The 24,710-nt window shown below is 59.8% G+C and overlaps 1 protein-coding gene across 11 annotated transcripts in view; it reads right to left on the bottom strand.

The window, feature by feature from the left end:
* GRID2IP (Grid2 interacting protein) overlaps positions 1 to 23,585 on the bottom strand; it is a 28,064-nt gene extending 4,479 nt beyond the window's left edge. The window contains exons 1-19 of one of the 11 annotated variants that reach the window (XM_060285255.1): positions 23,496 to 23,585; positions 16,295 to 16,543; positions 15,980 to 16,065; positions 13,380 to 13,449; positions 12,792 to 12,886; positions 12,302 to 12,485; positions 9,514 to 9,668; positions 8,362 to 8,547; positions 8,039 to 8,136; positions 7,742 to 7,859; positions 6,613 to 6,968; positions 5,781 to 6,197; positions 3,922 to 4,009; positions 3,051 to 3,140; positions 2,317 to 2,513; positions 1,837 to 1,992; positions 1,626 to 1,712; positions 639 to 768; positions 431 to 549 (exon numbers count right to left, since the gene is read on the bottom strand). In XM_060285255.1, the coding sequence (XP_060141238.1) occupies positions 431 to 549; positions 639 to 768; positions 1,626 to 1,712; positions 1,837 to 1,992; positions 2,317 to 2,513; positions 3,051 to 3,140; positions 3,922 to 4,009; positions 5,781 to 6,197; positions 6,613 to 6,968; positions 7,742 to 7,859; positions 8,039 to 8,136; positions 8,362 to 8,547; positions 9,514 to 9,668; positions 12,302 to 12,485; positions 12,792 to 12,886; positions 13,380 to 13,449; positions 15,980 to 16,065; positions 16,295 to 16,543; positions 23,496 to 23,509 (2,895 nt within the window). In that variant the 5' untranslated portion in view covers positions 23,510 to 23,585. Of the gene's footprint in view, positions 1 to 430; positions 550 to 638; positions 769 to 1,625; positions 1,713 to 1,836; positions 1,993 to 2,316; positions 2,514 to 3,050; positions 3,141 to 3,921; positions 4,010 to 5,780; positions 6,198 to 6,612; positions 6,969 to 7,741; positions 7,860 to 8,038; positions 8,137 to 8,361; positions 8,548 to 9,513; positions 9,669 to 12,301; positions 12,486 to 12,791; positions 12,887 to 13,379; positions 13,450 to 15,979; positions 16,066 to 16,294; positions 16,544 to 17,370; positions 17,685 to 19,213; positions 19,359 to 23,495 lie in introns of those variants that run through there. The other 10 variants (XM_060285258.1, XM_060285254.1, XM_060285256.1 and 7 more) reach the window with 10 other exon arrangements.
* Positions 23,586 to 24,710: the final 1,125 nt, after the last annotated feature.

The raw sequence follows: 24,710 nt of genomic DNA, 5'->3' as shown, positions 1-24,710 counted from the left end.
GGGCGATGCAGCCAATCAGAAGAGCTCCTTGGGCTTCCCTGGTGGCGCAGTGGTTGAGAGTCCGCCTGCCGATGCAGGGCACGCGGGTTCGGGCCCCGGTCCGGCAAGATCCCACCTGCCGCAGAGCGGCTGGGCCCGTGGGCCATGGCCGCTGAGCCTGCGCGTCCGGAGCCTGTGCTCCGCGACGGGAGAGGCCACAACAGGGAGAGGCCCGCGTACCGCAAAAAAAAAAAAGAGCTCCTTCTCAGTTACACACAGACTTGACATAAGCACTTAGATTCTAAATGACCTAAGGCGGACCCCCTTCCAGAGCCCCTGGACCCAGAGCAGCCTCTGCCCAGAATCTCTGCTGGCCACTGGAGCTACAGCCAGCTCTACCTGGCCCCCCCCCCCCCCGCCTAGGGTCCACTGCGGCACTGGGACAGGATACCGCCATGACCACGGCAAACTTGTCCTCGCTGGTGGGGGACATGCTCTGGCAGGCGGCCTGTATCTCACTGATGGTGCCGTGGAGGTCAGCCAGGTCACTGGTCAGGGCCCGTTGGTTCACTGTAGGGTAGGCAACAGAGCCTCGTGGGGCTGCCCTCTCAGCCCAGGACAGCGGTGCCTCTGCCTCCCTACCCATCCACCCAGCCTACCTTTGGCAGCCAGGGGCACGGTGGGCAGGTCCTGAGCAAAGCCCAGGAGTTCCGGGAAGTGCTGGCTCAGCGATTTGGCAAGGATATGCAGGAAGGTGGACTTCCCATCCACCGTCTTGGTGGAGTTCAGCTGCAAGTGACCCCAACATATATCTTCCTCAAGGACCCCATCAGATTCCTGATCACACGGGCTCAAGTGCTCTCCTCCCTGCTTCCCCTGGGCTGTGGCGTCAGTTCCTGGACCCCGACACTCTCAAACTCCAAAGCTCATAAGCTGATGGCTAGTAATACTTAACTCTGAAGCTCTCATCTGCTGGGATGCCACAGGCCTGTTTCCTGGCCCAGATCTTTGAGACCCTCAGGAACCAGGCCCCCAGCCCCCAGCTAGGGAAGGACCCTAGGTTTTTCTGTCCTTGTGAGTTTGCCCTTGTCAAAAGATAGAGCCCAAGATTCTCTAACCCCAGGGAAAGCGGGGAGCATCACTCACAGTTCTTCCCTTTTGTGGTTTTCTGAACCATCTGTGGCCCATCTGAGCCTCAGACACCCTAAACCATTCATATCTATAAAGGGAGTTTTTCTTTCTCTTTTTGAAAACAACCAAAGGCGTCATGGGGGAAAGTCCCAGAAACACAGGGGAAAGGTTGGATATTTGAGCTGTCCCTTCTCTGATCCTAGATCTTTCTGGGGTAGGACTGGCCTGATGGTGGTGGTGGTGTTGAGGGCACAGAATCCACCAGGTGGGACTCGCCCCTTCCTCCTGGAGCCTTCCCTCCCTGCCCTTCTCTTCTCCCACCACTCCATTTTTCCAGATCTTGAGGATTGGCTTGGAGACACCACCTTGTTCCCCCAACCCCTCAACCCCCAAACTTTGCTTCTGTTACATCCTGGCCTGCGGGCAGCCAGCTCTTCCTCCGGGGGGGATGGGGGTGGGGAAGGGCCTCAATGGTAGAGCAAACAAATCAGTGACTGTCTGACAGGCCCCCTCACCTCCGTCAGGAAGTTGATCTTGAAGCCCGTGGTCTTGTTGGTTTGGGGCTGTCCGTCGTTGAGATAGTTGCCCATAGCCAACACAAACTGTGGAGAGAAAGGTGGGCAGGTCCTGCCCCACGCCCTGGCCCCTCTCTGGATGAACCTCCAGGCTGGAAGCCCCAGGGGACAGAGGGGCAGGTAGAGTGATCTGAGAAGGGGCGGTTCTGACCTCCAGGATCTTGGCGAGCTTCCGGCTGTTCTTGAGCTCGAGGGAGGCCTGGCGCAAGCACTCCAGGCTGCCCCGGATCTCTTCTGTCTTCTCCTGTAGGGTGGCCTGGAAGTGGAGGCTACGCAGGCGGGTCTTGTACTCGGGAACCGACAGCATCTGACGGGAAGGCAGGGCCAGGATTCATCCATCCCGCCGGGAGACCCGCTGCCCCGGGGCAGCCGGGCGTGGGGGTCAGCGGGCTGCCCGGTATTCCCTTAGGAAAACAAGCACAACCTCTAGGGGGCACCCTCATCCCATCTACCTTGGACCCTGAGTGAGAACTGGCTGTTACAGGTGTAAAACCGGGACTCAGGCGTGAACGCGGTGGCGGGAGGGGAGCGAGACCCACGCACAAAGGCACAAAGCGAAAGCCGCGACAGAGGAGGCCGAGGCCGCTGGGCAGCCGCCCCTGATCCCGGGCGGGGGTCACGGCCGCAGCACCTGCAGGACGAACTGGTCGGGCTCGCTGAGGCGGCCGGGCGCCTCGCGGAAGGCCTGGTAGCGCTGCTCCTCGTCGGCGTCTGGCGCGAAGAGCAGCAGTTGCGCCAGGTGCGCGGGCTCCAGGCGCCGGGGCTCCATGCTCATTAGCACCTGCCGCAGCTCGGCCGGGCTCAGCTTCAGGTGCGCCAGCAGGATGGCTGCGGGCGGGGCCGCGAGGGTGAGCCGGGGCAGGGCCCGGGCGGGGAGTGGGCGGGGCTTCAAGATCCACCCTGGCTCCTGGGTGTGTCGGGGGACGGGGGGCCAGGAACCGGGGCGGAGCAGGAGCCTGCCCAGGGGAGGGGAGGGTCCTTCCCGCGACCTATTGAGGGGCGAGGGCGGGGTTCTCAAAGAGACAGACGTGGAATTGAGCGGGGCCTGCGGAGTTGGGGCCAGGGAACTAGGGAGTGTCCTGAGACGGGAAGAGTAGGGTATGCGGTTGGAGGCGGGGCCGGAACTGGGGAGCCGATTACAGGATGAGGGCGGGGCCTATGGGGGTGGAGCCAAGGCCGGCACCTGCGCCCGGTGGGATCGGGCTGGCCGTGGGACCTGGGAGAGGGTCTTCACCGCGCGGGAGGCAGGTGTTGGGGCCCCCACGGCCTAATCTCGATCATCCACCGGGGTGGATCAAAGGCTCGGTGGCCCGGTGGGGGGTCGCGTCGTGCCCCCCACACCACCCGGCACCCCCAGCCCCTCACAGGTGTTGTAGGCCTTCTTGTGGGACAGGATCTCCACCACCTCCTTCTTCCTGAAGGGCTCAGGCCCGGGCACCGGCTCTGGAAGGGAAACTGATGGTTTAATGAGGGGACGCCAGGCTGAGGCTGCTGTGCGAGGGCCCATGAGGGGTGTGGCCACACCCCACAGCCCAGACGCCCCCGACCATGGACTTGACTGAATCAGCTCCATGTGTCCACACTCCCCTCACTCGTGGACTCTGGGGTCCAGTCTAACACAGTGTGCGTGATGTGGCGTGTGTCCGCTCCCCGCCCCCCATCCTCTCTCTCCTGGGCCCTTGGGACTGAGCTGGCCCCATAAGGAGAACCAATCACCTCTCGACCTCGCGGATGCTTCCTGGACGGACAACGGCCTTTCTCTTCAATCCCGGGACCACTTTCCACACACAGTATCCCTGGCTGCCTGGAGCCCCACCCAACAACTACAGGGAGATACCCTGAGAGGGGTAATGGGAGAGAGAGCCTTGGAAGGGATATCTGTCTACCTTATTGTGGCTGTGTGACTTGGAGCAAATTACCTAGCCCCTTTGTGCTTCCTCATCAGGAGGTTGGGGGGATCACAGTCCCTACCTCACAGAATTGTCACAGGATTAATTTAGAAACAAGGGTGTCTGACATTTGGTAAGCATGCAACACATGTCAGCTCTTATTATCTCCATTTTGAGGTAGGAAACCTGAGGCTCTGAGAAGTTCAATAACTCAGGGACACAGTAAATAAATGGCGGTCCGTGCAGACCGTGGGGACTCTAAGCCCTGGGACGCCACAGAAGGTAGTGGGTGGGCTGCCACAGAGGACCTGGTATCTGGGTTCCCCTAGCACCCTCAGGCCACTCACTAGCAGGTTTCTGGGTGCCAAAGTGGAGCTCCAGGTCGAGGTACTTCACCATGTCGCTCAGCTTATCATAGTCAGAGTCCTCCCCGAGCTGCGAGGGAGGGGGAGGTTCAGAGCGAGGAAGAACTGCCGCCCTCCACCGCCCCCACCCTCTAAGGGCTGCCTTGTGAGCTCCAGGAGGGAGAGCCTTCATCACGCCCTGGGATAAACCCGGCGGCAGGAGGAGGCTGCAGGAGAAGCTAAATCATCCAAGTTATCAGGCGGTGAGCCGGCCCCTCCTGTGGTCAACAACACTCACACCTGCAGCACTCTCCACGCAGAAGCCAGCAAGTTGCGCTGGAGCAGGGGGTAGAGGGGCTCTAAAGGGGCTGGAGCCGACCAAGGAGGCTTAAGGGGTCTGGGTCTGTTTTGAGTGAGTTCACCAGAGCTGCTGTGGGTTCCCGATTCTGGGGAAACTAAAGCAGGGAAATGCCAGGAGCTAGGAACTGGACACGTGGTTTTAACAAATGACCTGGGTGAGAGGTGACAGTCTAGAAGGGCCATGGCTGCAGGCCAGGGACACCTGGCGTGGATTTGGACTTGGCCATGTGCATGACCTCTGTCCCTGTGTCCACCTTCAGAATCCAGTGGAAAGACCACTCTTCAGAGCAAGGCTTCAAGGACCATCTGAGGCTGGTAGGAGTGAGGTCTCCAGGGGACCCAGTAGGTCCCAGTTTGTGACTTTGTCCTGCCGAGCATCCTTACCAGCAACATGGAAAGCTTCCCTTGGAGGTGTGGGCTGAGGCCAACTTGGCTGGGAAGGCAGGAGACAGAACTGGGACCCAGGACGTGGCAATGGGAAAAAATGACAAGCATGCCCCAGCGGAGGGTGGCTGCATGTAAGGACATGCTGTTGGTCCCAAGAAGAGGAAGGGACTAGGCTTGAGGATGACGGAGGGAATGAGCACTGCGATGGGGCAGCCCCAGAAGCTGGAGGGTTCCCAGGCCATGTTAAAAGGAGTATGATGTCCAGGTCAAAGGAGATGAGAGCACTGTTTTCTCCTCTGAACTGGTGAAGCCCCATTAGGAGTTCCATTTGGGACCTGCCCTTTGACAGACTATGGGGCTAGAAACCACATTCTAGGGGAATGACCTAAAGAACAGGGATGGGGTGAACCTTGCTCATGGGACAGGCTGGTTGGTCTGTGGATAAGGAAATATACTTGATCTGCCTGATTTCAAAGGGCAGGACAGAAAGCAGGACATGGGAATCTTGGTGAGACAAAATTTCAGAGCAATACAAGGATGGATGGTGAAAACTGTCCAGTGAGGAAAGGGATGCCTTGACGGGTAGTGAGCTCCCCATCACTAAAGGGGTTCAAGTATATATTGGCAGTGTTGTTTGGGAGGAAGTTCAAGCATCAGAGTGAAAGGGTGGAGGCTGGTGTGCAGGGGTTCGGAACAGCTGCCCTTTTAAGAATCCTTCAGTCTTGGCTCCTGTGAATAAACTACTGATCGTAGACTGGCGGACAGTTCGAAGGTCTGTGACTCTCTAACCAGATGTCCTTCTCTTGGCTCTAAGAGCCTAAGGGAACTGTCCAAATCTCAAGTGATAGGTTTCAAAGGTGAGTGTGGTGCTGTTTCTGGATGTCCCCAGTGTGTCATTGGCTTAGGGACACAGATTGAGCTTCGGTGCCTGTGTCAGCCACCAAGGGTGGGCGTGTTCATGGGCTGGGCCTTCATTCATCCTCTGCTCAGCATGGGGACGACCAGAGGATGTTCAGCTGACGCTGGAAGAGGCCTGGAGAAGGGTCTTGCCTTCACTGCTGCTGTCCAGACCACCTCCCCCGGCGCAGAGCACTCCTGGCCCCCGGGTCACCTACCTGTCCCCAGATGGTGCCTTCCGAGTTCTCCACCTGCTCCCACCGCAGGCGCTTGACGCTCATGTGGCTGGTCTCACTGCGGCGGTGGCCCAGGCCCCGGGACAGCATGGGGGGCGCACAGGGGACAGGTGGGGGCAGGGGTGGCGGGGGTGGTGGAGGGACTGGGTGGCTGAGTTGGGTGAGGGGCTTGGCCAGCGTCGGAGCGGGGCCCCAGGGGCCATCAGGGGTGCGGGAACTGGGCTTGGGGTCATGGAAGGGCAGGGGTGGCGGTGGCGGGGGGCTGAGTGGGGGCGGGGGGATGTGGTCGGAGATGGAGGAGTAGGTCAGGGAGCTGCCCTCCTCACTGCTGCTGATGCACTCACTGGCACTGCTCCTCTCATTGGTGACAAAGCTGCCCTGGTCGTCGTGGAAGCTCATCTGGGGGGACAGAGCAAGGCAAGGGGAGGGTCAGGCTGGGCCCAGGGAGACTGGAGCCTGGGCCAAGGTGAGGGAGAGTGGAGTAGTCTGGGGCAGGGGGTGGCATGGCCCGGGGATGGGACAGGAGAGGCTGGGGGCTTAGCCTGAGGCTGTGGTGGGACAGCCCGACAAGAGTGTAGGGAACCTGAGACAGGGCATATGGGGCGGCCTTGGACAAACAGGGTCCTAGCTTGAGCCCAGGGTGGGATAGCTCCAGCCAGGGAGCGGGGTGTCCTGGGACAGATTCTAGGATGGACTGGGGCAGGGAGAGGGGGAGCCTGGGGCACATCCCCAGGGCAGCAGGCCTCCTGCAGGAGCCTGTGGACACTGTCCCCATATAGGCCCCCGTACCCTGCACGTCTGCCCGCGTGCTCACCTCTTCGTAGTCATTCTCAGGGCTCAGGAAATCATCCACGATGGTGACCCGGGGCCCCAGCTGCTCACTCAGCGCATCCAGGAAGCGGTCAGTATCCCGGCTTGGCACAGGGTGGGCGAAGGTGAACAGCTTCCTGCGGCTGGGCGGGCGGCCGGGGTCCGGGCTGGGGGTGCTGCTGGAGCGGAGGGGCCCAGGGCCCAGCTGTGGGGAGGGCGCCCTGCTACTGTCCAAGCTGGCGTAGGGGTGGGACTCGCAGCTGCTGGGGGAGGCCAGGCCCTCTGAGCACAGCGGGTAGTAGCAGGGGGAGGGCAGGAGCCGCTCGCTGGTCCACGAGACGCTGGACAGGGTCCTGGGTCCTAGGGTGGGGGATGGAACGTGAGGACCCCTCTTGGGTCAGTACCTGGGTTCCAGGTGCGGGCTGGAGGGGAGGGGCCCCAGGGCAGGTTGGCTCTGTGTCCCTGGACACCTTCCTTTCCTCCTCTGGACACAGTGCAGGAAGACCCTGGATGGCGTTGCATCCCCAGGCTTCCCTTAGGGTGATCAAAGGCCGGAGTGGGCAGGGGGAGTACTGCTTGGCCCCAGGACAGGCAGACCCCAGCTCATCTTGCACAGGATCCCACGGTCCCACCTGGAACCCACTGAACACAAGTCAAGGGTGAGGGGGTCTCCAGACCAAAGGTCGTGGGGCACCTCCCACACCCAGCAAGCCCTTGGCTCACAGAAACATCACCCCGGGGTCCTGCCTTCTGAACTGCCGAGAAACCATCATGTGTGTCTGTGAACAACCATCTTCCCAGCCGTGCCACTCACAGAGCAAAATGCATGCACTTCCTAGTCTATCGGACAGTCACATGTGAACCTGGGGACTCCTGTGGGGGCGGCCCTGTGCTTTTCTAGATCCGTAGCAGAGGTGAGGATCAGAGGGGACATGGGAGGGGCCAGGACAACCCGGACCTTGATGGCCCCTAGCTATGGGGGTTGCCAGGGCTCCCCAGCATTCAGTCCCATAGCCACGGAGCGAAGAGGGAGGTCCAGGGATATGCCTGGAGGTGGTGGTCACACCCAGCCAGCCAGCCGGGAGGCCGGAGGCCAGAGCTGCCCTCGGGAGCCGGGGCTGGCGAGCCCCTACCTTCCGTGCCTGCCATGCTGGGCACTGGTGGGGAGGCACGGGATCTGGAGGTGGTCCCCATCTTCCCTTTGAAGCTGCTGCTCAACCGGGACTCAAGCTCTGCGTAGACAGCCGACATCTTTGGGGAGAGGAGGTGGGGATGGGTCCAGCCTGCCCTTACCTCCCCCACGTGGCCCTCACATGGCCTCAGAGGCCAGGCCTGGGTGGCCTGGGAGGCCAGGGTCTGCCCCAGCTCCCTGGGCCACCCATTCCCAGCTCCCCACTGACACCAAAAGCAGGGCAGAGAGAAGGTCTCACCATCTTGGGGTTGGGGGTCTCGGGGAGGGATGTACCATCGCCCGCCTGGCGCTCGCCTGGGATCAGAGGACGAGGCATCTCCACGCAGTCGCTGGGCCCTGCCGGGGAATGAGGAGGGCCAAGTCCACAACACGGGGGTCTAGTGACCACCCCTGAGCTCTAAGACTCAGGCCCCAGCCCAGACCCAGCAAGGGCCTCTGGAGAAAGAACCGCCAAGCCCTGTGGGCCCAGAGGGGCCACTGCTCAGCCCATTCCCAGGGATGTCTCATCTCGCCAAGCCCATTTCGCAGGTGGGAAAACCGAGCCCTGTGGCGCCCTCTCACCCACTCCAGCCTTTTGGTCCGGGGCCTCACCACAGCTGAGGCTGGCCTCCAGGCCCTGGGACCGGAGGCTGCGGCGGCACATGGACGAGGCCCTCAGGGAGCTTCGTGGTTGGGGCTCGGGCTCTGGCTCCGGCTCCGGCTCCGGCTCCGGCTCGGGTTCCAGGTCCAGTGTGGGCTCTGGCTCTGCTGTGGGACCAAAGGGGAGACAGGCCCCTTGTCCTCTCAGCCTGACAAGGAGCCTCCAAACACAGGGAGGAGCCTGCTCGGCTCCAGGACAGCTGGGAACCCTAGGGTGAGAGGCGGGGCGCTGGGGTGCCAGCCTGAGGACAGACGCTGGGCGGAGGTGGCCACAACCCACCCTCAGGGGCCCTTCTCGTGCCGAGAGCCTAGGACCCCCTGATTCCCAGGTCTCAACACGCAGGCGCTGCTGCCCCTAGGGGCCTGCAGAGTGAAATGGAAGGTTCCAGGTCAGGGCAGATGTGTGGGACATCTGCTGCCCAGCCTGCACCTGAGCTCAAACCCTCAACCCCCCAACAAACTCTGGGTCCCGAGGACTAGGGTTGGTGGGCGCACAAGGGCCAGCACAGAGGAGACGGGCAGGCGAACGGCAGGTGCCCAGGGTTTAGCCCACTTTCGATGCTCACAGCCGAGTGATGAAGCGCGTGCGTGGTGTGGGCACGGGGGCACCCAGTGACGGGCAGCCGCGGGGAGCTGAGGCTGCACGGGGCCCCGTAGGCCCTTGTGTGAGTCTGTGGGCTCCAGAGCCCACTAGGCAGGTGTGACCTGGCCGTGCGCTCACAATCCAGGTCTGTAAACAGTGTCCACGTGAACTTCTTGATCTGTGCCAACTTCCCAGGGTGCAAAGCACAGCCACTGTGGTCACCCTCATTTTGTGGGTGAGAAACCTGAGACCCTGGGCGTTCGGTGGGGTGTCTAAAGTCTAAGGTTATGCTGCCTTAAGGGTCAAGTTGGCAAAGCACATCCGTGGGGCAAAGCGTGGGACCAGCCCCGGTGTGCTGGGTGTGCATCTCCAGGACAAGTGGGTGCATCTGTGTGTGGGAGGAGCCTGGGTTGGCTGTAATACCTCACAGGTGAGAACAGCAGGTATCTGGCCTTTACCTGGCGGGCTGGGCAGGGGGAGGGGCTGCTTACCTGTCATGGCTGTGTAGCCCAGGAAGCATGCGATTTTCTCCTGGCAGAGTTCCTGCTCCTCGTAAGTCAGCAGCTGGTAGATGAATTGCCAGAGAACCTGCTTGGCGGGCGTGTCCAGCACCGGGTAGACATCGACGATCAGGGTGTCGATGTTCCTGGGGGTGGCGTGCAGGAGCAAGGGGTTCATGACTCAGGGGCTCAACAGAGGGGGCAGGGTGGTGGACAAGGGGGCACTTCCAGGCCACAGAATTCAGCCTCATGACCTTCCCTTCCTCCCCAAGACAGAGAAGTGGGCAGGAAGGTAGGCTCTGCGGACAGGCTGCCCAGATTCAAATCCCAGCTCTGCCACTTACTAGCCAAGTGACCTTTCTTGCTACTAATTTCTCTGTCTCAGTTTCCTCCTCTGTAAAATGGGAGATAAAAATAGCATCTACTGGGGAGTTCCCTGGTGGCCTAATGGTTAGGATTCTGGACTCACTGCTGTGGCCTGAGTTCAGTCCCTGGTCGGGGAATGGAGATCCCACAAGTTGTGCTGCACGGCCAAAAAAAAAAAAAAAAAATGAAAGCATCTACCACACAGAGCTGTTGTGAAGATTAAAACGTATAGAAAGTATTAGGAAAGCTGACTCACTATATCAGGGACTGGCAAACGATGGCCCAAGGCCCAAAATTTGGCCTGCCACCTGTTTTTGTAAAGCAAGTTTTATCGGAACATGGTTTACATAAGCCTATGGTTTATATTTTGTCTATGGCTGTTCTCAAGTTACAACAGAAGAGATGAATGGTTTCAATGGAGACTATATGGCCTGCAAAGCCTAAAATATTTGCTATCTGGACCTTTCTAGAAATAGTTTGCTGATCGCTGCATTGTATGGAAGAAATAAAACTGATCCTCATGTAACACCACACATAAAGGTGAACTCCGGGTGGATAAAAGACCAAAGTGTGGAAGGTATAATTATAAAATTAATAGGAGATATCTTTTGACCAAGGGGCAGGGAAGGACTTCTTAAACAAAAATTCAAAAGCCAAAGCCATAGGCCCCAAATGTATTGAATGTGATGATACAAAATCAAGAATACTTGTTCAAAGAAGCACAACTTGGAGCTGTTAATATTAGATATAATGGGGCTTCCCTGGTGGCGCAGTGGTTGAGAGTCCGCCTGCTGATGCAGGGGACACGGGTTCGTGCCCCGGTCCGGGAAGATCCCACATGCCGCGGAGCGGCTGGGCCTGTGAGCCATGGCCGCTGGGCCTGCGTGTCCGGAGCCTGTGCTCCACAACAGAAGAGGCCACAACAGTGAGAGGCCCACGTACCGCAAACACACACACACACACACACACGCCCACGTACCACAAACACACGCACACACACACACACACAAAATATTAGATATAATGGAAGTAACAATAGAGTAACAAATGGGAGAAGATATTTACAATGTCTAAAATCAACAAGGAATTGGAACCTAAGCCTCACAGAGAGGAACTTCCCTGGTGGCTCAGTGGTTAAGAATCCGCCTGCCAATGCAAGGGACACGGGTTCGAGCCCTGGTCCAGGAAGATCCCATATGCCGCGGAGCAACTAAGCCCGTGCGCCACAACTACTGAACCTGCGCTCTGGAGCCCGTGAGCTGCAACTACTGAGCCCATGCGCCACAACTACTGAGCCCGTGTGCCACAACTACTGAGCCCGTATGCCACAACTACTGTAGCCCGCGTGCCTAGAGCCTGTGCTCGGCAACAAGAGAAGCCACCGCAATGAGAAGCCCGCGCACCGCAATGAAAAGTAGCCTTCGCTTGCCACAACTAGAGAAAGCCCACGTGCAGCAACGAAGACCCAATGCAGCCAAAAATAAATAAGTAAAATAAATAAATTTATAAAAAAATAAATAAAACATAAAACAAACAGGGAACTCTGGCAAATTTAAGTTTTGCCGTTTGGAACTTTCTGGAATTTTTTCCAAATATATTTGTTCAGTGGTTGGTTGAATCTATGGATGCAGAACCCATGGATATAAGGACCGACTGGGGGTGTTAGAACTTGGATGAATGCTGAAAACATGCTAAATGAAAGAAGCCAGACATGAAAGTCCACATATTGTATGATTCCATCATATGAAATGTCCAGAACAGGGAAGTCTACAGAGACAGAAAGTAGATTAGTGGTTATTTAAGGTGAAGGAAGAGCGGCAGGGGGCGAGAGCAATAGTGAAAGGGTTGGGCTTTCTTTTTGATGAAAGTGTTCTAAAATTGAGTATGATGATGGTTACACATATTTGTGAATATACTAAGAACCAGTGCATTGTACATTCAAATGGGTGAATTGCATGATATGTGGATTATATTTCAACAAATATACATTTTTGTTTAAACAAAAAAAGGGAATGAACAAGTGATGGGCTTTGCAGGGACGTGTGATAAACACTCCTGCTGCTGCTGAGGTGCAAAAAGAAAGGCGCTAACCCAAGCCTCACAGGGCGGGGCTGGTGGCAAGTGCCCGCGGTGGGGGTGTTGTGAGGGTCCCGCCAACAACCCTGCAGGGGGCGCTGCCTGCCTCCCTTTACGGAGAAGGCTGTGACTCGCCCAGGGCACTTGGCTAGGAGGTTTCAGAGTCAGGGTTTGTTCTAGGGCAGCCCCGATGGTCCCCACCCCAACTCAGGTCCTCTGAGCTTCCCTCAGGAGAAGGGGGCTTAGGAAGCTCAGGCAGGGAGACCCCGATGGTGAGACCGGGCAGGAATCGGGGTCTACCCCGGGCAGGTCCCCACCACCACCCTGGCCCAGCCACCTGTGCTGGAAGAAGCTCTCGAGGGCCCGGCAGACCCCGTAGCGCTCGGGGGGCGTGAGCAGGTGCTCCAGCTGCTGGCTGAAGGTCCTGCCCTGCACCCGGATGCTGGACGGCAGGATCTCCGCCACCCACTGCAGGGAGGTGAGCGCCGACGACGGGTTGGGAGAATCCATCGAGTCGGAGTCTGCAGGGGCCACGGGAAGGAGAGGCCCGGGTGACCCAGCGTCCCCAGGCCAGGCGCGGTTTTCCTGGCAGCTGGGGCCAGGGGACCTCCCGAACTTGGGTGAGCGCCATGCACTGGGAGGCACACCTGGGGATGTGCCCCATTAGGGGAGGGAGGCCACCCCACTGGGTTTTGCAGCACCACCTGGAGAGGGAAGCTGCAGAGATGGGGGACAAGCAGAGTCCTCTGTAGAATCATAAATCCCACCCATGGTGACCCCAGCAGGGTATGTGGGCCAAGGCGGCCAAGGGCCAGTGGGGGTCTCACCGCTGGCGAATGGGACGAGCCCCTCCTCCACCACCAGCGTGGGCATTGCACCACTGCCCTGCAGCATGGACACCACCTTGTCGTGGGAGCAGTTCCTGCCGAGCAGAGATGGCCCAGGAGGGCCTGCCCAGGATGAGCCCTGCCCAAAGCCACCCGCCAGACCTCCCTGTCCTGCCGGTGGAGGCCACACAGCAAGCCCACGGCTGGGCCAGGACCAGAAGCCAGGGCCCTGCCTCTCCTGCTTGTTAATCTCCTCTGCAGGAGAAGCTCCAGGCCCAGGGCCAGCTGGACACTTCTGGGTACAGAAGGGGTCATGACCACGCCACCCCTGGGCAGGGTCCCCTCTTAAGGGTAAGACACACACGATCCATTCAACTCTGTGCCCCCTGCATGGAGCTGGGGTGTTTCCTGGTTGGAAGGACGATATGACATCCTGGAGAGGGTGGGAGGGTGGATTCAAGACTTCCTGTGAGAAGAGGGACACACTGGGGACCAACTGGTCAGAGGCCCATGGCCGGGGTATCCCAAGAGTCAGGAGTCCTGGGGACTGTTTGCCACCAAGCTCCAGTGACCCCAATAGCCTCTGACCTCATGTCTAGTCCATTGAGGAAGAGGATCCGGTCACCCGATTTGAGGGAAGCATTGTCAGCCGGGCTCCCTGGAAGCAAGGAGACAGGGTGCGGTCAGCTGAGCGGTGACCCACTCAGGGATCCCTGTGTCGTCCTCCTGTTTTACAGGCGAGAAGTGGGATGGGTGGCAGAGGAGAGCCAAATTCAGGCCAGCAGTCCCACATTAGAGCCAGCGCCCCTCTGCTCCCAGCTGCTCGAAGCAGGGAGCTGCTCGAAGCCTGGCGAGGGTGGGAGTGCTCGGGACCCGGCGTGGACCACCGGTCAGCCCTGAGCTGGGGGAGGAGAGCAGAAAAGGAAGGTGTGCACACCGCAGAGGACCCTACTCTACACTCTATTCTCGACCCCTCGTACGAAGGTCCACATCATAAATTCCTCTGTGTCTTTGTCACTAGGAGAAAATGTGTCTAGAGGGAAGCTCCTCCCTCAGGCTGGGAAACATGAAGAGTTAATCATGTTTCGACATCTTGGGACCTTGCTGACGCTGGAGGGACTGTCCCTCTAGAGGGCTAGCCAATCCCTAGAGATGGTACGTGACTGGTCTGCAAGTGCACCTTTCCCGTGCCAGCCAACCAATCCCAAGCCCATCCCGCTGCCCTTCGTCTATGGGGCTCGCACAGTCCAGGTAAACCCGCTTAGCTGGCTTACCCTGCCTCACCCATTTCTTCACAAAAAAAAAAAAAAAAAGGACTCTTGCGCACGTTTTCTCTTGCTCCCTCTGCCTCGTGACCAATCCTGGTGCTTCCCTGTGTGGCCCTTTGTGGCATGGTGCGCCGTGCCCCTTCCTCTTGGGAGCTGTAACACACCATCCTTTTAATGGCAGTCATCTCCTGACCTGTTGGCCTCACCATGTCTGAATAATAAAACCTACATTTTCAGCACATGGGAGCAGCTAATTCTCACTCTGCCTTAATGGCCCTGCAGGTCAGCCCTAACCCAGTACCTGATACCTGGAGAAGGGGGAGCTGCTAAGTTTGCTCCTGTGGATACAGACTTTTTTTTCTTTCTGCCTCTTTCATTATTCATCACTCTAAATATGATTTGGAAGCAAGTGGGGGGAAATGATAGATGCCTAAATATACTCTCAGACTGTGAGCAATTGGTTTTCTCTTGAGGTGGGATTCGTCAGGAGAGGAAGGGGAATGATCAGGGAAGACTTCCTGACAGAGGGGGCCAGGGGTTTCTTTTTTCCTGGGACTGAAAAAGGGGCGAGGGCGATGGTGACAAATCCAACATGGCCTGCCTGGAAGCGTGGGCCAGGCTGGGGTGGAAAGGCCAGAGAGGTAGTAGCAAGGGATGAAAGAGCACTGGATCAGGAGTCAGGAGACCCCGGGTTCTAGTCTTTGATTTGCCAGAGTCCCTCAAGCCTGTATCCCCATCTGTAAAAGCTGCCATCGAAGCACCCGTTTGGCTTCCTGTGACGAGGAAGGCATGGCGTTACCAGCCTGGAGGTTGGGTTGGGGAGAACAGCACCCCTGGATTTTAACATGGCCCCAGGCCAAGTATCTCTGGCTACACATGTGGGAGAGGCAGGGAGGTGGGGGTGGGGGTGATGGCAAAGTTGGAAGAGACATATCCAAAGAGGAGAAATTAATCATGTCTAGAGGAAGCTCCCCAGAGAGCAGCCTTGGGCCTTTTCTCTACAACAGTGTGTCAATGACTTAGTGATGTACAAATCCAAGATGGACTGGGTCTCAGAATGATCCGAAGGCCGGAACAGTGATGCAAAGGCACTGAGGCACCTTCCCAGCGATCAGAAGAGCCCTTCTCACAAATCCATGCACTGGAGATGTGAGATGCAGAAGGGTAGAAAGAACTCAGCATCAGCAGGGGCACCGATGGGGCTGGTTCACTAGCACATCATGTTCAGGTGCTGGGAGGGGATGGGGACAGGACAGAGCAGGTGACCCAGCCCTGTGGGCTGCTTACAGGGAGGGAGAGATCAATTCGGTACCAGGAGACATGTCTGTCCACGGAGACCTTCCACAAGGGAATGGGCTGCCTCCACAATAAATGGGTTTTTTTCCCTCCCTCCCCTCAACGCTCCACTGGAAGGGTAGGAAGAAGGAATTCCTTCACTGAGGAGACTGCCTTTTTCAAGATGCACCATTCCAGGAGCAAGAAGGGGCTGGCCAGGTGGGAGGAGGAGGGGAGTCCAGATTTGGGGGGCTGGGGGGCTGGATAGTGGGAAGAGGCCCTGAAGCCCTGCTGCCCGCCCAGCCAGTGCGCAGTTCCCAGGGAATGGGAATGTTGTCTGGGGCTCAGCCTGGGCGGGCATCAGCTCTGTCCCGGCTGACCCCGTGTCTCAGGCAGTGCCCCTTGCCCTCCCTGTGGACATAGGAAAGATCTGGACGGAGAACTTGGCTCACGTGGCGCAGGGGTGACCCTGAACTTGGAGGGGGTTCGCCCTGACTGGGGAAGGTGGATGATTTGGATCTGCTGCTCTGGGACACTCAGAGGACACAGGCTACTTGAGGTTGGTACCTGAAAGGGGGAGGGGCTGCTGAGCATCGGCCTAACAGACTCCCTCACCCCATCCTGAACAACCCACCCACACCTCACCAGGCACGACAGACTCGATCCAGACAGGTCCGTGGCCGCGAAGCGTGAAGCCGAAGCTCTTGTTGCCCTTGTAGACTCGGACCGTCCTGGGGAGAAAGAAGGGGCGGGTGGGGGGCGGGCAGCACGCCTTCCCCTGGGGAGAGGAGCCTGGGGGGTGCAGGAGATGGCGACGTCCAGCGTCCCGCTCTCCTTCACCTCTCCTGGACCCCAACCCCCAGCTGTCCTCGCTTCGCCCCCGCGCCCTCCGCCCGGGTCTCCGTGCCGAGCCCACCGACCGAGAGGCGTCCGCAGCCCGCGCCCACGCGTCTCGGGTACCTGCGCGCGCCCCCGGGGCCGGCGCGGCTGCCGAGCAGAGAGGCGGCCTTGCGCTGGGGAGGCTCGTCGGGGCGGCGCGGGGCGGCGCTGGCGCGCGTGGACACCAGGAGGCGCTCCGGCCGTTCCTCGCTGCGGCTCCGGCGCAGCCGCTGCGCGCCCTGCGCCCGCCGGGCGCGGCATAGCTTGCCCAGCAGACCCTGAGACACCACCTCGTCGAAGCGCGCCCGGTGCTTCTTGGGGATGAAGATCCTGCGGGCGAGGACAGCAGAGTCGGGGCGCGCCCCCTGATCGCGCCCTGAACTCGGCAAACCTCGGCCCAAAAACTTCTCTTCGTGGGCGCTGCCCTCGGCTCTCCCCTCCACCCAAAGGTGGCGGGGGAATCAGCAGCCCACACCCCAAGTGTCCCCCTCAGTGCCCGGACTTGCGCCCCAACGGGCCCGGCCACACGAAGGCCACGGCGCCCTACCTGCTGCACTTCGGGGAAAGTCTCGTTCCCACTGTCCCCATTACTCTGGCCTCGGGGCCTTCAGTGCCCTCAAAGCCCATCCGTGGACCCGTTCCTCCTCTTGCCTCTGTCTTCCCACTTCTGGCCTCTCCCAGACTCCCTCATCTCATGCCCTCGCACCAGGCCAAACAGCAGATAGGGGTCCCCACCACCCACCGTCTCCCTGCCTGATTCCAGGCAGCTCTGCTGGAGAAAACTGAAGCCACAATCCGCTCCGGAGTCAGACTTCGCCCAGACACTCATCAGACTCCCCAGCTCCCAGCTTGCTTCTCCCAGCAGCCCTCTCTACCGCTGCCGCCTCAGAAAGCGCCAGGACCACCACATCCAGTCCTGTCTTGTACACTTTTGCCCGGGCTGTGGCCCGCACCTAGCACACACTCTCTGCTCTTCTAGCTAAACCGGGCTCGCCCTTCAACACCCAACACTGGCCTTCCTCGTTTTGTCCAACATGTTTTAGGAAGTCTCTGCTCTCTGTGCCAGCCAGGCGCTCGGCTTCAAAGCTGAAGGCACTGTGGACCCTGCTCTAAAAGGAGTCACCCTGGAAGTGATGAGAGGCAGCGGGGAGGCTCACACAGTCCCTTGTTGGGGTCCACACCCTGGAATGTTTCCTTGGTGCCCATAGGTCTCCTCGGCAAGGCTGGAAGCTCTCTGAGGGCTGGATCTGAAGCTTGGGTGTGACCGACAGTGACCAGCGAGGGCTCGGCACATGGTTGGGACTCAGAGACTCAGTAAACGGGGGTCTACCAGTGGCCCACCCATACTTCTGAGTAATGGCAGCAGTTAACATCCTGGTGGACTCCCTGGCCCATGGAAGAGGATTCTGAGGCTCAGAGAGGATCCCTAACTTTCCAGGGTTACTCGGCTGCCCTCGGCACAGCTGAGATGGAAGCCCAGCCTCTGGACCTCCGCACTGTGGCAGGGCTCTGTCGAGGGCCCCTGAAGGTCTGGTTGCTATCGAGGCCTCCCTGGCTGCATCCCAAGGCTCCCTTTCCTGTTCTTTCGACCAGGAGCCAGTGCCAAGGGCATGGGAGGAGGGGAGGGAGCAGAGGCCTTGCAGCCACAGCTGAAATACAACGCCTCTGATGTCGCACGGTGGCCCCCGCTAAGTTCCCCCGATCTTTGTGGGTAGTTTAATAAGGTCAGTGGACACACTAAGCTACCTGGTGGGAGGGAAGGGATGTGGATCCTCGGGGAGGAGGGTGCATCAGGGCCTGCCCCCCACCCCCCAGTGAGCTCTGCTTCAGATCTGGATGTCCCAGGCAACCAGGAGGTTAGAATGATGGCCTGCTCAGCTCTGCCAGGAGAGTCATCGCCTGGTACACGCATCCTTGCCCACCCCCAGTGGTTCCCGAAAATCTAGAGCCTCAGTCGCATTCCCCACATGGTCAGTCAAGGTCCCCAGAGCCTGACTTCTCCTTCCGCCTGGCCTGCACCTTCCCCACATGCCTCATGCTCAGGCAAAGCAGAGATGACAAGCCGGAAACTGTCTACCTTACACTTTGGCTCCGGCCCCAGGCTCCAGAAGGTATCAGCCCAACACCCCCAGCCCCTAGGTCCAACCTGCCACCCTCTAGCAGCAAGAGGGTGGCGGCCACCACCCTGCCCCTGCAGTGGAAACCAGGTGAGTCACCAACTGCATAGGTAGGAGAAAGTTGGGTGGCCCATTCCCTCCTTGGTGTTCTTGGGGCTGAGAAGGAAGCCAAGGCTGCCTGGTGTGCCAGACGCCCTTTCTGGCTGGTGTGGGCCCTCCATGCGGCTCAGTCTGGCCCAGGCACCCCAACCCTGGGTCTGCTCTGAACTGACTGGCCCAGCAGATCCAGATGCAGTGGGGTCTCATGGACCACTGTGGCTGATGGATTTGATGCCCCTTTGACCTGACAGCCTGGCTACGGCTGCCTCAGGACTCCCAGGTCCCTGCTATGCCAAGAAGCTTCTCTGTGGCCACAGGGCTCTTCTGGGTGCCACACAATGACCTTGCACTCAGAGTCAGTTCTCTTCTCTCTGGGGGATCAGGTCTAAATCCAACTCCAGATTCCTACCCGGGGCTCCCATAGGGTCCTCTCTCTCCACCACGTTCCCCGCCTTGTTCTCTGCCCAGTTCCCTCAATCAGTCCAGTCGTAGGAAGGAAAAAGGGCTTTTCAATCCCAGCCCTTCATCCCCGACCTGGATCCCGACCCCTAGGGCCTCGGACGGGTTCCGGGTGCCTAGCGCGGGGAACTCGCCCCTTTAATAACCTTCCGCTTTATGCCTGCCCTCCCAAGCCCCCGCCCCCAGCCAGGCTCGGTGGGTGCCCACCCAGAACAGCGAAGCCCCTCAGTGCCCCAGCCCCACCCCTTTTCAGGTCAGCCGGAGGCGGGTCCGTCGCACCAGGGTGCGCGGTTCCCGGGGGCTCCGGGCGCAGTGGGGAAACTACCGAAAGTGCCGAGAGAAGCCCTGGTCCTTCCCCATCTGAAGCCGGCGACGGCGGCGCGGCAGGTGCCGATGGGCAGGGGGTGGCGGAGCCCGCGAGCAGAGCGAGGTCGCCGAGACTCCACGCGCCTCTGCTGGGCGAGCGCGCTCGGCCCCTCCCGAGCCGGCTGGGCCCGAGGCCCCGCGCCCGCCCCCTCTCGGGTGGCCCCGCCCCGCCCGGCCCCGCCCCTTCGGGGGACCCTTCAGTCAGCTCCCCGCGAGCTGGGCTGGTCGAGGCCGTCACGCCGCCTCCTCTGGCCCCCTCCACGAGCACCTCCCCAGGCGCCTCGCCTCCGACCCCTCGGGCCGCGGCGCTCCGGAGAGTCCCCAACATCCGAAAGCTGCGAGGCCGAACCCGACCGTTCAGAGGAAGCTCCGACTGCCTTGTGCAGAGCCTGGGAAGGCTTTCTGGAGGAGGTGGCCTTTGCGCTGGGACTCGAGGACTCAGCAGGTGTCGCCCAGAGAGACCCTCCCTTCCCACCCAGGGGGAAGCTCCAGAGGAGAAGGGGCTAGAGAAGGAGGCCTTGAATGCCATTGTCAGCCGCTCAAGCTGCACTCCGAACAGTGAGGAGCCGCGGGAGGGTATAAGGATTTAAGGGGAGGTGGAGGGACCCCGAAGGTTTGGTACACCAGGGGAGGGGTGATGCTGGGAGGGGCACAGCAAAGGATGTTGGGATGGGACAAGTGGCCAGATTCTAAAACACAGGAAGTCAAGTTAATGAAACTTGGTGAGCGGGTGGAAATGAGGAGGGGGTGGCCAGGTTGGGGCAAGTCCCAGGTGAGGGCAGTGGGGGGAACAGAGGGCCTCCCTGGGATGGGCGTGTCCTACTGGGAGAGGGGAGGGGAGGACCAGCTAAGGGGAAGAGATGGAGATAAGGGGAAAGGGGGTTCGGACCCCTCCCCCAGCTCTGGGCCTGCCACAAAGCAGGAGCAGGCCCCAGGGCCCCCACTGCATTGTCATTTCTTGCTGATCCGAGTCCTAGCTTCAGGCTGGAAAGGGTGAGAATCTGAGTTCTGAGGACCAAAGGATAGATGCCGGGGAGCCAGCCCAGGGCATCCTGGGAGGGGTTTCTCAGGGACAGCCTCAAAGTGGCAGGGCGCTGGGGGAAGGGGGGTCAGCACAAGGAGGCGGTCACCACCCAGACAGGCTGGAACCGCAGAGGCAGGAAACCCTGGGGACTTTGGCTCCGCCTCAGTCTTTGCGGGGAACATCCTCCATGATCCTGCCTGCGGGTTTCCTGCAGCTCGTCACAGGGAGGCCCCTGCAGACCTGACGGTCAGTCTCTGTCCTCTATCCAGGCCATGCTGCCCAACACACTTCAGCCCTGCATGCCTGGCCCCAGGGAGGCCACCACTCTGGGGTGACCTCTCACGGCTTTATGTCTCCCCTGCAGCAGCAGGAAGCCTGAGCCGGTGCTCATTCGGTGTCCTCCCCGTGCCTGACCTCAGCCCTGCCGGGGGGAGAAGTGTCTGAAAATCCTCACGGTGAGCACAGCTCCCTGTCATCCACAGGGCCACAGCCGTCCCATCATGATCGAGCCATTTCTGGTTGTTTGGTACCAGCTGTGATGGCCCTGAGGCTGTGAAGACCGTCCACGTTGCCGTGTGCACTGGAGACGCGACCACGGAGCAGATGCTGCTGCTCGAATCCAGACACAGCCAGCAGTGCACTCGCTGCCTTGGGGCCAGGTTCCCCCCCGCCCCCGCCACCCCAGCACAGTGAAGGCACCGAAGGGGCCAGCAGCTGGTGCATCTGGCCAGATGACCCATGGCAGCATAGGGTGGGCCAGGCTGGTCCTGCTGAAATGTCTGCCCCGGCAAGAGGGTACTACCAAAGGCAGGTCACACCAGGGCAGTGTTTCCCCCCCACAGAGGACATTTGGCATTGTCTGGAGACAGTTTTGGTTGTCACAAAATGACAAGTGGCAGGAGGGCGTGCTACTGGCATCTAGTGAGCAGAGGCCAGGGATGCGGCTAAGCGTCCTACAACATGCAGGACAGCCCCCAGCAACAGAGAAACATGGGGCCCCAAACGTCGATAGTGCCATGGTCAAGGAACCTCTCTAGGGAGAAAGAGACCTTCCCTAGGGGAACCAATTTAACGGAGCACATACTGGATGCCTGGCGCTTCCCCTACAGTGTCATAGAATTTTCCAAGGAGCTTTGTATGATGGTGTCGCTGACACTTGTCATTAAAGCAGAGGAGGGTGAAGGAGGTGCTCACACCCTATCCCCCAGATTCTCAACTAATCTTTTCTCTGCTTTGCCACTGGCAGAGTCCACTTACATGCTTTCCTACCAAGAACCCCACGGGGAACACGTAGAAATGACCAACCCCATCTTTATGAATGAAGTGTAGAGGTTAGTGAAACTGCTCAAGGTCACACAGCCAGTGAGTGGACTGGGGGTTCGCTAGGTCTGCTGGGATTCAAAACACAGCTTCTTCCACTACCTCAGCTGTTTCCTCTCCCGACCCCTACCCCTGACCCTTTCCTTCTTTGCATTTTTTCCTGAAACACTAGCAGAGCACAAAGCTGACTTTGCTTTCCTCTTCCCTCCTATCCACGTCACGCTTTCCAAACTACCTGGCCTGTCCTAATTAGAAAGTCATTTTATCACTTCATCAGACTGGAATCCCTTTGGGGATAGACCCAAATTAGGCTCTGAGCCACAGGAGTAACTGCTGTCGTAAAGAAAGATAAGACCCTTTACTTACAACATCGCCACTGACCCAAATCTCACCCTCACAGCCATGCTAAGATGATGAGGCCACGCTGAATATTAAGTCGTATTTGATATCCATTAAATTCAATGTTAAAGAGTGACATGTGGCTAGTGGCTACTGCACTGGATGGCCCACCTTCATGGTCTCACTGCTCCTTCTCCTTTCTCCCCAAGTCTTCCAGTTGGGCCACTGGCACCACCCCTCAGAGGCCACACGGTGATTTGGGTGGGTTCCGGCCTCTGTCGAGTGTGCACACACATGAGCACAACACACGCGCACACGTGCATCTTTACCTACCCTTTGCTGCTGCACCTCTCGTTCAAGCCTTGTCTCTCCTCAGTTGGGGGGTCCCAAGGCCAGAGCCCTTCATGGCCCTCTACCAAGGTAGGGTGGGTCACAGCTGGGCACAGTTGGGCACCCAGAGCCCTTCATGGCCCTCTACCAAGGCAGGGTGGGTCACAGCTGGGCACAGCTGGGTACCCAGGGTTGGGTTGTGTGTGGTACCACCCTCGCCTTGGCTCTCCGGGCTCCACCTCTGTGGCTAGACGCCTGGCCCTGATGAACTGTCTTCCCACCTCCACAGGGCACAGGCCACACCCCCCCGGCCACTGTCTAAGCTCCAGCTCCGGAACTTGCTGCCTGCTCCAGGCAGCCTGCCCTGACTGCCCTGTGCTGAGTCCATTCTCAGCTGCCCCTCAGCTGATGCTCAGCTCTCAGAATCACAGAAAACTGTCTGATTCCTCCCTGCCTCCTCTGAGCTCTCTCGGGAAGGAGCTGCGTGGGGATCATCACTTCATCCCTGGAACCCAGTACATGGGCACCAGAGTACACCAGTACACCAGAGGGGTGGTGGAGGGGGGGTGGGGAGGTAGGGGGATGGGTGGCTGAAGCCAGGCTGCCAGGGCACCCCTCTCCCTGCAGAGCCCAGCTGGGCACCGCCCCCCCCTCCAGCAGCCTCCCCAATTTTCCTGTCGCCCTTGACGCTCGGACAAGAGGCTGCTGTTTCATCCTCCCCAGCAGTGCCCCGGGGACGGGGACGCTGCGGGGACTGGGCATCCCAGGTGTCCAGGGTTCCCGGTTCCCAGGCTCTAAATCGGGCATGCCCAAGGGGGTGCCTCTCCACCCCGACTCTTCCTGACCCTCTGCCGGCCGCTCGGGGGACGAGCCGCGGACAGGAAAGGCGGGCGTAGGGGCTGTCCCGGGAGGCAGACCGGATGACCCGGCAGAGGCGGCAGGGACGGAAGCCTGGGCAGCGCCGGAGGGAGATGAGGGACCGAGGGGGCCTCCAGCTGAGTCTGGCGGCTAACAGCCTTAAGACACGCATGCCAACTTCCCAGGCACAGCCTGGCCACCCGGCCCCTGGCCCAGCACTGGTGCGGAGGGGCGGGGTGGGGGGCTGCCCATCCATCACCTCCCCAGGGAGCCCTCAGCGCCAGCGCATCATCTGCTCTGCAAATTTGGCTCTAGAAATAACTTTTTTTCTCTCCGGATTTTCCCAGCAAGGGGCAGGCCCCTAACTCACCCCAGGCAGCTCATGGTGGCCTCTTTTGGTGGCCTTCTGTGCTCTGCTGCAGAGCGGAGACGCTGCGCCCGGGCTTGGGGAGTGGGGGTGGCCAGCCCGGTCCCTGACATTGGCCAGGCCCAGAGGGAGGGGCAGGCTGCGGGGTGAATGGCAGCGAGGGGAGGGGGCGGGCTGAGCCCAGGAAGGGGGAGGGGCGGGGGTGGGGGAGCGTCACAGGCCCTGGAGGCAGGGGGTGGAGAGCCAGCCCCGCAGGACCCGTGCAGGGAACACATCATTCAGGCCCACGGGGGCCTGATCAAAGCTGTGCGGTGCAGGGCAGGATGGGGGTGGAGGTGGGGGGCCGGTTTCGGGAGATTCCCAGGCCACTCCAGGTGTGGACCTACCAGGAGATTTTTTTTTTTTTTTCCTGAAGGAGGAATTTAGAAGGTCCAAAGCTGAGCAGAAAGTGCACAGCTGACTGGTTCATGTTCTGGTGACTGCTATTCATTTGCTGTGTGACTTTGGGCCAGTCCCTTAACCTCTCTGAGCCTCAGTCTACCTCTGTGGAATGGGGACAATAACAGTGCTGGTGGGATTCAGCGAGAGAGTGTTCGTCTAGGGACCTGGCGAGGTTCTTGGCATGCAGCTGTCATCATCAAAGGGCAGAGAGAACACACTGTTTATAGGCTGGGGAGGGGGGCGGTGCCCGGGATGGACACAGCACAGCTCCAGGCTTCCTTGCCTTGACACTGCGCCATTACTCCCGCTCAGTGAAGAACTAGGAGTGTCTCGGTGTCGCACTGGAGATTTCTGCGATCTGGGTTTGGGGACAGAGCAGGGCAGACTGTGACTTGAGCTCAGGGGGTGGGTCTTCTCTGCAGCCCGTCCCAGCCCAGCAGCTAGTAGCCCTTTCCTTCTCACTCAAAGTGATGCCCTGGCGGCCAGCAAAGCCAACAGCTGCCCTTCCCAGCAGCCTTCGGGGTCACTGGCCCACCCATATCCTGGAGCTGAGGGGGTGTTGGGGTCCAGCTCAGGGGCGGGCCACGCAGCACCAGCAGCAGCGGAGCCCGGGGTGGTGGTGGGAGAGTGGGCACCCCTGCTTGCCCATCCTGCCCCCCAGTTGAGGTACCTGAGGTTCTCCAGGAGGGGCCCGCGGGCCTCGAGGGGCAGCACCAGGGTGAGCGCCCACACCAGCTCATCCACCCGCTGCTCAGCCGCGAACTGCTTCAGAGCAGC

The sequence above is a fragment of the Globicephala melas genome, chromosome 15 (assembly GCF_963455315.2).
Source record: "Globicephala melas chromosome 15, mGloMel1.2, whole genome shotgun sequence".
NCBI classification, from domain to species: Eukaryota; Metazoa; Chordata; class Mammalia; order Artiodactyla; family Delphinidae; genus Globicephala; species Globicephala melas.
Note: the sequence above shows the minus strand (reverse complement) of the source record. Positions and strands in the feature narration are given on the sequence as shown.